The sequence below is a fragment of the Macrobrachium rosenbergii genome, chromosome 29 (genome assembly GCF_040412425.1).
Source record: "Macrobrachium rosenbergii isolate ZJJX-2024 chromosome 29, ASM4041242v1, whole genome shotgun sequence".
Classification (NCBI taxonomy): domain Eukaryota; kingdom Metazoa; phylum Arthropoda; class Malacostraca; order Decapoda; family Palaemonidae; genus Macrobrachium; species Macrobrachium rosenbergii.
This window is the reverse complement of record NC_089769.1, coordinates 11,021,461-11,034,328: the sequence shown is the minus strand read 5'-3', so window position 1 is coordinate 11,034,328 and position 12,868 is coordinate 11,021,461. Positions and strand designations below refer to the sequence as shown.

The 12,868-nt window shown below is 36.2% G+C and overlaps 1 protein-coding gene across 11 annotated transcripts in view; it reads right to left on the bottom strand.

Moving 5' to 3' along the window:
* The window catches only part of hppy (MAP4K3-like protein hppy), a 181,877-nt gene that overhangs the window by 148,090 nt on the left and 20,919 nt on the right, over positions 1-12,868 (bottom strand). For all 11 annotated transcript variants that reach the window (XM_067131030.1, XM_067131031.1, XM_067131035.1 and 8 more), the window contains exons 4-9: positions 10,747-10,850; positions 7,829-7,957; positions 5,550-5,759; positions 4,781-4,930; positions 2,443-2,536; positions 2,078-2,181 (exon numbers count right to left, since the gene is read on the bottom strand). In XM_067131030.1, the coding sequence (XP_066987131.1) occupies positions 2,078-2,181; positions 2,443-2,536; positions 4,781-4,930; positions 5,550-5,759; positions 7,829-7,957; positions 10,747-10,850 (791 nt within the window). The remainder of the gene's footprint in view (positions 1-2,077; positions 2,182-2,442; positions 2,537-4,780; positions 4,931-5,549; positions 5,760-7,828; positions 7,958-10,746; positions 10,851-12,868) is intronic.

Below are 12,868 nucleotides of genomic sequence, written 5' to 3'. Positions count from 1 at the left end.
GAATCTCTTATTACATTCCCTCCTCTATGAAAGAGGGTAGCAAAATACTGAAAAATGTATGTAAATAAAAGGAAATAAATCAAAAGTGCAGTGTGTGTAAAATTCCCTAAAATTTCAAGAAACAGTACTAAAGTAGATTTGCACTGATCACCAAGCATGTGCTGAATTAACTGCACATAATTAGACTGATATTTCCTATTTGCATATGATGTTGGCTGAAAAAGGAAAAGAAAAAGTTTACATAAAAATCAATCAATTTACATAGCTTCACCAGTTACAGAATTGTTTTTCAAGTTAATACACTACACACTTCATAAAAAATGTACAAAACATCAAATGACCCACAGATGTTTACTTCTGTATCACAGTTTAACCAGACCACTGATCTTCACACACCGCTCTCACTGGGTTGGCTAAAAGGATCAGCTTTCACTAAAATTCCACATTTCCTCAAAACTCCAATGCTCATGAACGTCACTGCCTTATTTCTATGAGCACGGAAGTAAATGCCTGCTCATACCTGCTCATTTTGGTCAAGATTATGTATACCCACTAGGACTTACTTTAGGTTATCACTGTATAAAATATGGCTACTAAAAATTGGTAAACATGGAATAGGGGGTATGGCAGGACAGTGCAGGCATTGCAGTGTCTGTTGTTTTAGAATCTGAAGGCTGATGATCATCAACACTGGGCACTTTTTTTTTTTTTCCTTCCTCTAGAAGATCAATTGGTAGTTTTTTACTCTGCCTTCTGAATTTGTCATACACCTGTTGTAGTAGTAACACTGCCTCAGATACAATATGGGTGACTTTGATGCTCCATTCCATGGAAAGATCATAATCCTTGATTCTATCTTTAGCTGTCTTAATTAAGCTGAAAAACTCACTCACGTTCTCCAGTGTCCACTTTGGAGGTTCAGCTTCACTTTCTGATTCATCTTCATCCTCTGATGTAGATGACTTAATTAGACCTTCCAGCTCCCTGTCTGTCTGGTTGACATCCTCTGAGATCCTCAATATCATCATCAATCATGTCCCCCATTAAATTCAAAGCCTCACTCCACATTCTCCCAGCAAGCAGTCACCATTTCTGGCTTCAATTCACCCATTGCTCCCTGGAAAAACTTTGCTGCATCTGCAATGGTAAATGCTTTCCAGCAGTCCATAAAATTCACATCACAGTCAGCATCAATAACTGTGTGGATCATGTCAAAGACCTGCCAAGTGTCAGCAGTATTGACAAAGCAAATGATGCCTTGGTCAGTCAAGAGACTGGAGAGGTGCAGTCAAGTTGGGAGGCAGAAACACATGCACATCTGCGTGTTCAATGGCAACGAATTGAGAATGGCCAGGAGCATTATCTATTATCAAAAGAACTTTACAAAAGACAAGCATTCCTTCTCTAAATAGCTTTTTCCTTCAGAGATGGAACATTCATGGAGCTACTGTGTGAAAAGCACTAGAGTGATCAATGCCTTGCTTACTGTACTGCCAGTGAACAGGAAATAGCCACTTATTTTTACTATATTCAAAGCATGGGATTATTTGCTTCGTAAACAACACCAGGCTTTATAATATGGCCAGCTGCAATGCCACATAGCACCAGAGTTACTCTGACCTTCCATGCTTTAAAGCCTCATGCCTGCTTTGCACTTGGTAGAAAAAGGTCCTGCTAGTCATTTTCTTCCAGAACAATCCAGTTTCATCATGGATGAAAACCTGCCTGATATCATAGCCTACATCTTTAATTTTTTTTCTTTTGCTCTGTGAGAAACATGCAGGTGGCCTCTCCTTCAAATTGCTTTTCCTCCTGTAATTTCAATTTTTTCAGGTTAAACTGATGTACCCATCCTTTACTTGCTGCAAATGGCTAATGGCTTGGTTCCCTTTTAAATTCCAGCCTAGAACTGAATTGTTCACAAAAAGACAGGCCTTCAGCTGAAAAATGTTTTCATCAATGGGGCACCTCTTCTTTGTCATCCTATCAACAATATTAATGAAGAAACCATTATACTTTTAAATGACTGATAATGCAAATAAAAAAACTCACACAAAACTGAAATAACAGCACATACCTCCATTGCAGGGTCCCAAGGCTGACCAGCAGCAGGGTACCGGGCTGGTGGCGGCTCTGCATTCAGCTCTGTGACTAGAGGTGGTTCAAAGTTTACAGATTCCACTGAAATAAATAATATCAAGCGATACAAATATGAATGCACTTATGCCACGAGAGACTAATAAGCACAAAATTGCACCAAGGTACCAATGGAACTTCTAGTGACTCCCTTTAACTAAAGATCAGTATTTCTTCATTTTACCAGCATTTATTTCAATCTATATCTACAAAGCAATTAAGATGTTTAATATTCTGACAACTGTTAAACCTGATCTCATTTTGTGATTCATTTAACTAAGCACTTTTATGAAAGACAGCACTTACTGTGTAATTCTGATTTTGTTCTCTGCTTAGGACGTGTCGGTGTTCTAGAAGTTATTCTTTGAGGAACATTAGAGACAGCACCTTCCTCATCCATCTAGGAATAGAAAGAAGATAAATATACTATCAAGCATTGCTTTGACATACAGTATTTAGAAAACTATAATTATGAAGTTATAACCCCTTAAATAATAAAACAAAAAATATGAACAATTTATAATCCAGAAAATCAAGTACTGTCCATTTGGAGTTTATGGCTTCCAAAACCATGATAATTCTGTATGGCTTAAATACCTTTGATTACAGAATTCCTATCTTTTCTGCACTATCAGAGGATATTCTCTCTTTCTCCATTAAAGTTACAGGAGGGCTTTCTAACAGGTGTTTGACCAGATAATAATGATTTGAAAAATTTGATCAGAAATTTTGGAAAATGACTTGCTACATTCTCTCCAGCCTCCAAGGTGGGGACATTCCAGTGGTATTGCGGAGCCCATTACAAATCTGATGTAAGCCTTACAGAAGGCATCTTTTGACCTCACCCTAAAGACCATGTTTCTGCTGGATTTGGCTTCTTGCCTGGTCAGGAAGCACAATTTACCCAAGGAATTGGTCTTCCATCAGTCTTCCTGTATACCCAACTTTCCATGAGTAAATAAGGATTAAGCAGAAGGAATACCCAATGATAGGACAGATCATGTGCAAAGTGAGTTTTCTTTATCCTAACCAATGAGTCTAGCACAACTGGGAGTTCTGCATACAGAAAAACAGGCAACCATTACTGTAAGATTCAGTTAGGTTCCTCAAAAATAGATTGTTAGGTGATCAACTGACTAATGAGCCCATTATTTCAAGAATTCAATGAGGATAAGTTCTTATTCACTCAATAATACTAAAAAATCGTAAAAGAATCCTTTACCTATTGAAAAAGTTATTTATAATAAATATAAACATTACACTTTAAAAGAAAACAGTATCATCTAACAAAAAAGAAATTAACTAGTGTGACAGACAAGATCATGAACAAAAAAAATTTATTGTTGCTACTAATTCTTGCAAAATGATGAGTGCAAGCTTAAAACTTGTAGATCTGGGGAAGTCATTCAATACAATAGCAGAGGATGGCACCCTGTGCTTGCTTGTTTTTACCACTATTTAAAACTCACCCTTTGCTCAGCTATCAAATTATATTTATACAAGCAAATAATTTTGATAGTCTTTTGATGAAAAAGTGTGTGCGCAGTGTAGTCTTATGAATCTTCATTGATTAGGGTTTTGGATCACTGTGCATTAAGCTACTCACCAACCCTTTGGATTTTTCAAGTTTTCTTGACACTCTCATACTTCCTTATTTTTTCACTGCAGTAGATTTCTAGGTCAAATCTCCTCAATCAGCTATATGACCTGAATACCTGTCTAACATTTTCGTATCTTGGAGAGGAGTCATCTAAGTTTCCTGTCTGTAAAAGCCCATTAACAGTTCACAGATTATATAAACCAGTGGCTGCCAAGAACAAATATTCTTTTTAATCTTTCCTTTTTCAAACTTCACCTTGTGTGACACTTACCTATTGATGTGAATTCTGATTTCGTAAAACAAAGGGTTTTATTACATAGGTTGTAAATTTGGTCAAATCCAGACTAACTCACCTTCCTATGTTTGCCCTTCATTTGAACAACACTTGAGTAGATTTTTAAGTATACAGAATAAGCATATTGTAAGCATGTCAATATTTGATGACAGAATAAAACATTCTCAAAGCTTTATGGATAAAAGGATAGTATTTATGGACAAAGCCCAGACACTGGGACTGAGAATGTGATTTGTTCTCTATAGTAGGAATACAGACAGATGATATGAAATACTTCATGAGCAGTAGCCTACATTATGCCATGTAAGCACAGAAAGAATCAAATTTCTTTATCTCACTATCAATGATTAGCAGCCTAACAGATCTCAAAGAGAAAGCACAGATCTCAAAAAGAAGGTGATCCTAAAGCCCTCTAGGTTAAAATATATCATAACTTTGATTTGGAAACTAAATACTTTGGTAAAGGTAGCTTGTTTTGGCTGAATTCCCAGGTCCCAAAATAGAAAATTCATATGTCCTCTCTATTAAGCACATTATGGGCATAGTTCTTACAGTTCTTACACATTCACCCAACATTAGGGGAGAAAAGGTTGAGGTAATGAGGCCTGCAAATTTCTATCTCACATTACATAATGAGGCAGCAAAACCATAAATAGTGGTAAGAAAATTGCAAGGGAATACATAACATACAAAATTGTATAAAGCTTTTACATTCTTTCAGAGTGACTAAAAACAAAAGCATAACATACCTCTAGCTCAGGTGGATACGAGTGTTGTGGATTGTGAGCTTTTTGTAAGAGCTCAATCGCTAACCATTTTGGAAGGTCTGCAGCTACAAATGGATGCATTAAAAGCTTATCTGCAGTAGGTCTTCTCTTGGGATTTTTAGTTAATGCCAACTGAAAACAAAAAGTAACCTTCAGGTGTGCTGTTATTACTAAAAGTTTTAAATCAATACTAATTAATACATTAAGAAAATGTACCCAAAACTATTTCAATATAGTAATTATAAATGAATAAGGTCTGATGTACAAATGGGGGACACTACATTACTAACAATACAGGCAGTCCCCAGTTAACGGCGAGGGTTCCGTTCCCAGCCGAGCGCCAATAACCAAAAATCGTCGATAACCATAACATCACAGTAATTATGGTAATAAATGGCATTTACAACGCTGTAAGCACCAACAAACTGCTTACCGGCACCAAAATTCGCTTTATCGAAGCTGATAAACCACCAACCGACGCCAATAAACCACTTACCAGCACCAAAAACTGCTTACCAGCGCCGAAAATCTGATTAACGACGTCGTCAGCCAAGTTTTGTAAAAACTGAAACGCTGTTAACCGATACCACCAATAAGCGGGGACTGCCTGTACAGCATTTTCTCATAGGGGACTGCAATACCTAGGAGCAAATTATGTCTAATGAAAACATCAATCAAATGACATATTGAAAATATGACCTACTGCTTACAGATTTCTTGGAAAGGTAACTCACAACACAGTAGCATTTACCTTTACAAAATTATGGAAGTTTTGTGTCCACTTCGATTTATCTTTTAAGGTTGGTGGCTTGAAACCACTTTTGGACATGAGAAACAGAGCCCGCATTGGATGAAGGTCAAACATGGGAGGCTGCAATTCTGCTAGTTCAATAGCTGTGATTCCAACAGCCCATATATCACAAAGCTGATTGTATCCACCTTTCCTTTCGACAGCAGCAACCTACAGAAAAAAAAAATATATAAAAATTTACATTTTGTCTCTTAATCTGATTACCATTTCCTAGACAAGCAGCACAGGGACACTGAATTTATAACACAACTTCTATGGTATATCACAAAAGATGCACAATACATGGAGTAATGCTATACTAAAAATCATAATTACCACTAACAAAACCAAAAAATCTTAACACCACAGAGAAAAAAGGAAATACAGTCATATCCCAAACTTACGTAAGGTAGGTTCCAGAACCCCTCGTGCAAGGCAAATTTTCACATAAGTATGGCATGGTCTTCAAAAATGCTAATAAATGCTTATTTCTAAATATGAGCCTAATCATGCTCCCAAAGTATTAAGCTAGCTTTTAAATAAAATTAAATTTACTGTAATTTAATTTAAGAGTTAGCTTAATACATTACCCCTAAAAAAAAGAAATAAATGGTTGACATAAAAATAGAGAGGTGGAAGAGAATTTCTTTCTCTCCCTTTCCGACCGACCTATTTTTAGAAGTCTTCTCAACCTCGTTTTTATGAACTTCTTTGTTCTACGTATCTTTCTCTTTGTTCTCAAATGCTTTTTCATGAACAAACAGTGCTTTTTATCTTAGTTATTATTACATCTCTATATTTTAGAACGTATTTGCCACACTAGCACATTCACAGTTCGTAGACGGTACATACAAAATTAGATCAATTTAAACTATCTACTGTACATGTAAAGAAAGTTGTAAAAATATGTGAGCGTTAACTAAGAGAGAGAGAGAGAGAGAGAGAGAGAGAGAGAGAGAGAGAGAGAGAGAGAGAGAGAGAGAGAGAGAGAGAGAGAGAGAGAGAGAGAGAGAGAGAGAGGGGGTTTGACCAGTCCTGGAGCAAGGAATCTGTGTAAGGGAGGCGGTGGTTCCTCGACTTTGCAAACAGGTCTATCGATGGCTTTCCCAACTGTTTCACAGGTCGATGCACACCTGTGGATTCAATGTCCATTCCATAGGTAGAACCTGTCTGCAGTGACCCAACTCATCCACAAGAACGTTTAATTTGCCCTGGATGAAACGTGATAACTCTGGTGTGATTGCCCTGTGCCCAAAGGAAAAGATTCTTGGCCACTTTATAAAGAGAGAAGGAGTGAGTCCCTCCCTGGTTCTTGATGTAGGCCAATGCAATTGTGTTGGCCAAATGGACCATGACCATCTTGTTGAATGTTGCTGTTGCAAAAGACTGATGGGCCAAATGAATTGCCTTCAGCTCCCTCAAGTTGGTGTGTAGCTTTTTCTCGTCCAATGGCCAAAAGAAAAGTGGAGTTCTGTCAGGAAGAGTACTGGTAATCTACACACCAGCTAGAGTTGACAGGGAACTCCTATTATAAGACAAAGGTTTAAATACCTTGTAGGAACAAAGTTAAATAAGTGGTAAATATGGATGTTGAACACTAAGTGTAAGGGTTGGCATAATCATGATGTTACTGGGTTTCATTTACCACAACCACTATCAACACAGTGACAAATAGGAAGGCCCAGAAAATCATGAAGAAAAATGAATTCATCAGAAGCTTTGAGGGGCAGGAGCAAGAGGGTGTAACATGGAGGGTGAAAGTAGGATAAAAGCAGCTTGGGGGAAATGGAGGGAGAGGGCAGGAGTGTGACAAAAGAATGCCACATAAACTTATGATAAATATCAACTGTACTGTAATCAGACCAGTGGTGATGCATGATTGTGGACTCTGGGGATCTCACTGCTTGAGGCTGAAAAATGAAATTGGAAGTGCCAGGTGGTAAAATTACTGATATGATAAGAGGATCAAGACTGAGATGGTATGGGAATTTGGAAAGGAGGGGTGAAAAAGAAAGGAGCAAAGAAGGGGTGGAACCTTTTAGAGGCAGAAGGTCAAGAGGATGTCAAAAGATTAGATGGCATGAAAAAATAAAGGAAGATTTGGAGAAGATTTAACAGAGGCTTTCAACAGAAACAGTTGGCGAGGACACATTCAGGCAACCAACCCCATAGCTTACAGAAAGTGGTGGAGATAAAGAGAGAGGATACCATAACCTAACAAGAGAGAGATTAGAACTTACCTCTGGGGCCATCCAATATGGAGTTCCAATAAATGATTTCCTCTTGCTTATAGTTGCAGTGATTTGAGCTGAAACACCAAAGTCTGCAAGCTTAACATCTCCATTTTCTGTTAACAAGATGTTAGCACCCTGAAATGAAATTTTTTGTTTTAAAAGGTTATATCCCATGCATGGCGCGTTATTGAATAACTTTGATAAAATACCACAAAATCTCTACAAAATAAATGTGAATCAAAATACTGTACCAGAAAGAGAGCAAGGGGAGCAAGGATGCTCAGTAAGTGTGTGGCATACCTTCACACGAAGCAGGCTAGCCTATAGGCCAGACTTAAACATTGATTTTCCATAAAAACACAAGTACATGACTTTTTTTTTAATTAAACTTAACATCTTATTTCAATATACGAGCTTTTAAATAATTTTTATATTTAACCTGCAATTTTTGCAATTTAAGCACTCATAAATTCAGGAGAGGGAGGAATATTATCAAATGTTTTCTCTTGTAAATTGCAGTAGAATTACCAAGACGAGGATTTTTCCTGCTGTTCTAGTTGCATGTTTGGTCCAAGTTTTTTCTCCCATATTGTAGTTTATATATTTCAATGACATTAAAGGCTTACCATATATTTCCGTGTATAAGATGACCTTCATCTCCTAAAATTCACACCTAAAAATTGGGGGTCGTCTTATACTACCATTCTAAAAATCAAACCTTGAATTTTAAGCAATGTTTATCGGTAGGCTAGAATCGGCCTCGGTGCGATAACCACCGACATACATGAAAAGATTCACATTATGAAATAAAGAGATAATAAAGGTAATAAAACCATTTTCCATTAAAAATTCAGGCTGTTTGTAACTGTTTAGAACAATTCAGTCACATGAACAATAATTATGTACATTAATTATTATACCTTATCGCATTGTTGTTAGGGGTTGCTTATGATAGCTGATGAAACGCAAACAAAACAATGGTTTCCCTTTTAGGCGACATGAGTAGGAAAAACATGATATAGAATCGACGTTGTCACTTCGTTTACCGTATATCCTCGTTAACGCGCGACCTCATGCATCGTACGACCCCCAAATTTTCAGCCATAAAAAATTATTTTATCATGTATCTCGTGTATCATGCGAGTTCCTGTTTTGAGAGACCATATTACTATAGAGTAACCTCTTTTACTCCATCTCTTTATCACATCTTCCAGTTACATAAGTTAAAAAAGTAAAAGAGAATGATAAAAGTATTGTTAGTTACGTTACAGTATATTCGTTTTGTTATGAACACGGTCTAGGCCGCGGCTATGAACAACTGAATCGGATAACAACAGCTGTTTTGCTTGAATTTCAACCATCGTACAATAGTAAACAAGTTACTGTACTTAGGTTGCAAATGACATTAAGTAGAATAGGACTGATATATATTTTACATTATACCCTTATTCGCTATGGAGAAAAGATCGCAAGGAAATATACTGCAAAATTTAAGCTGCAAGTCGTAGCTGAAGCTGAGAAAACAATGTTCAAGCGCTAATGGCTATAAATTATCGTGCATTGGCAAATGGATGAAACTCCTAAACTTAGATATGCCATCAAACTCAACCGCAAACAATACTGGAGAGAAGAGTATTTTAATCAAAACTACTGGGCAAGAAAGAACACATTTTACTGTTGTTTTAACGTGTATGGCAAATGGGACGAAACCTTCCCCACAGTTATCTTTAAACGGAAATTGAATTTATGCCAAAACAAAAATTCCCAGAAGGTATCGTTGTTTACGTTCACAAAAACCTAAACAATGCAAATGGCGCATGAACGCTATGTTTGTATTTTATAATGCAATTATTAATATGCAAATATACATACAATATTACTGGATACATTGGAGTAACATGTTAAAAGATCCATGGAAAAGATGCATATTCGTTACGTTTGTATTTTATAATATAATACTAATATGTGAATATTACATACGCTAATTTTATATTTCGTGTAGGATGCGACCCCCTTTAATTTAGCTTCAAAATTAGGTCTTCAAAAGTCGCATGATACATGAGTATATCCAGTATTTTGAATTTCTAAGGATACAGTATGTAAAACAGCACTGCACTTGTAATAACATCATCTCACAACCAATACTTCATAAGATGCCTGTTGTTGCAAATGCTAGCCTATACACAGATGGTTTTATAATTTAGCAGTCGTCTTATACTACAGATATGAGATAAATTCACAAAAATTTGTTGTAATTTTTTACCTCATCTTATCTAAAGGTCGTCTTATACACGAAAATATACGGTATATGTAAAAACAAGAAAATATCCCCTTCTGAAATTAAGGTGGAGGGTCTAGGGGTCTTAAATACTCTAGGGTTTTATATCATCAAATAAACCAGTTTGATTAACTTTCCTTTAATACTAATGCTATACATATTTGAACAAATACAGTAAGTTCCGGTTCAGATTCAAGTTACTAATCTTTTACTCCTTTTTATCAACCAATTATTTATTGTGAAGCAACATGTTTTTTAAACTGATGTTATTTATCATGGGCTGCAAAATCAAAACACTTTTTATGTTAGCTGCTTTTGCAATCTTTTCAGGGGCAAACAAAAGATCTATTAATCTTAAGAAGTCCACCATTCTTTTTCATTATTTGGTTCCTATTTTCTTGTATACTGTAATCCTGGATGACTTTTACTCAGTCTGGCACTGTCCATCCAGAAGTGACTATTCAACTGCATCTGTGTCAATCAACTTTGCACTATAGTACCACTCTTCACTGCACATGTACATAACAATTTTGTTCAGCTCTTGTTTATCAACATGTTCAACTGTTTGTACCACACTCGATGATAGTTACAAAACATGGTGAGAAACCACATGTTCAATATTTAAAAAATTAAAATATTTCTTTACCTTGATATCCCGATGCATTTTTCCCATTCGATGAAGGTACTCAAGGCCACGCAGTGTTTCACGACACATATAACCAATATGGCGTTCTTGAAGAGGTCCAGTTACTGAAATTTGAGACTAAAAATTAATACCAAAGATGAGAAATATTAGAAAGTAACATAAGAATTTAATTTCTTTTAAATATAAAAAAGAACAAAATTTACAAAAAAAATGATACATTTTTGTTTAGGCCTACATACTCCATTGGCAGTTAGGATCTCATAATTATTCATCATTGTAATTTTCATAGAATTAAACGTCTGGCGAGTTCTTTCAGCACTAACTGAATTCTAGTCTGGTTCTAACTCATCTGTATTCTTTCCTTCTGATTTTCTGTATATTCCTATTGACTGGCATACTACCATGCAGCCACTTTTCACAACTGTCACTTCTCTACCCGCCTGCTCATATCTTCTCATCACACCACCAAAAACCAGCTCTGTTTTCCAGCCACTGAATACCCATCTCTACAACTGCATTTCTTTATATTAAGTACTATCCTCACAGAGGAATCCAGCTGTGAATCTCAGCATTTTCTATCCAGAAATTTCCAGAATCTCTCAAGTTTTCTTTGCAAGTACTGTCTGAGATACTGTATTTGCTGTTTACTAGCAGAACACTGGAGTCTCATTCACAAGTAACACCTCAACTTAAAGGACCTCAACTTAGTGGACTTCTGTACTTATCAGCTACCATATCAAGATATTGTTTTACCTATACTTCTATTTTAGATGCGATACATTTTTAGATAAATCTCAACTGAATGTTGTGGAAATTACAGGTAAGTTTAAATTAGGAACTATGTGGAATTGCTATTATCTGTAAGATATCTAGAAAATATTAAAGTGGAAGGTAGAATATGGAGCCTTTGATACTCGATGGATTTTGTTGCTCGTCAGAAAGCCAGACCCCAAGTGTCTGTTAAGTTTGAGGCATTACTTGTACAGTGATAACTAGGTACTTTTTTTCTTCTTTTTCATCAAATTTTGTTATGGGATTTGTCATGAAAAACATTTTTTTGGTTCTATTTTGAAACAAATTTTGCAAGAGGATTAGGCATGTCACATTTGTGTGGTTCTTAGCTGAAACAAAGGGCAAGAGTGCAGTTCACCCACAGCTCTCAGTTGTTTACAAGACCATTATTTTATTTAAACTACTGAAACTAATGGCAATTTTCAATTTTTTACTTTATGTCCCATTATTTTGTTTGTGTTGTGGTTTGTTGGCCTTTTTGGAGGAAACAAAAACATTTACTGAATGTTCTGTTAAGCTTGGAGTTTATTATAATGAATATTTTTTGGTTTATAACTCAGGCTTTTGGGCATCTAGGAGGGAATTTATGTTTTGTGCTGTTTTTTCTTACTCTTGCTGCATGCAAGGGAGCTTTAGCTTTGGCTTTGCTGGACATCACATCCAAGATGAACGAAAAACAAATACATTATAAATAGAATAAAAAGATGGAAAAAACTTCAACTTCCAAGTTGGTCGGAGGGCACCATGACGCCTTAACTACAGCTGAAGGAAAAGTGTTGGCTTGAGGCAAGTGAGTGGGTGCTCTCCCCACTTACCTGCCTTCCACCAATTAACCACCTCGTTATCAAGCTCCAACAACTTTTCCAACTCATACTGAGGAATACCCCTACATCAAAAGGCAATGGCTTATATTCTAGTAAGAACAAGAGAGAATTGTTCTGTCATCATCAGGTAAACTGATTTAGCGCTATAACCATTAATAAGAAAAATGCTGAAAGAAATACCAGTAAATGCTATTCATTTCCTTTCTAAATCCTTTACTGGCTAGCTTAGGCTAGCATACATACATGAAATTAGTCAAGACTCAGCAACCTACTTGCAGCAAACATTGATTCATAAAACTAACACAAATGCCACACAAATTTTACATCTAACACATCTCTAGCACAAATGACCATTCACTTATGCTTAACTGTTTTGGTAACACTTGGTACCTTTATTAGTTAACAGTTATTAAATAAATTTGGTCAATGTGAACAATCTGCAAATTCAGATAAGATTTCCCCATAGTTGCCAGATTGGGAAGCTTTTACTGTAATAAGATGAATAG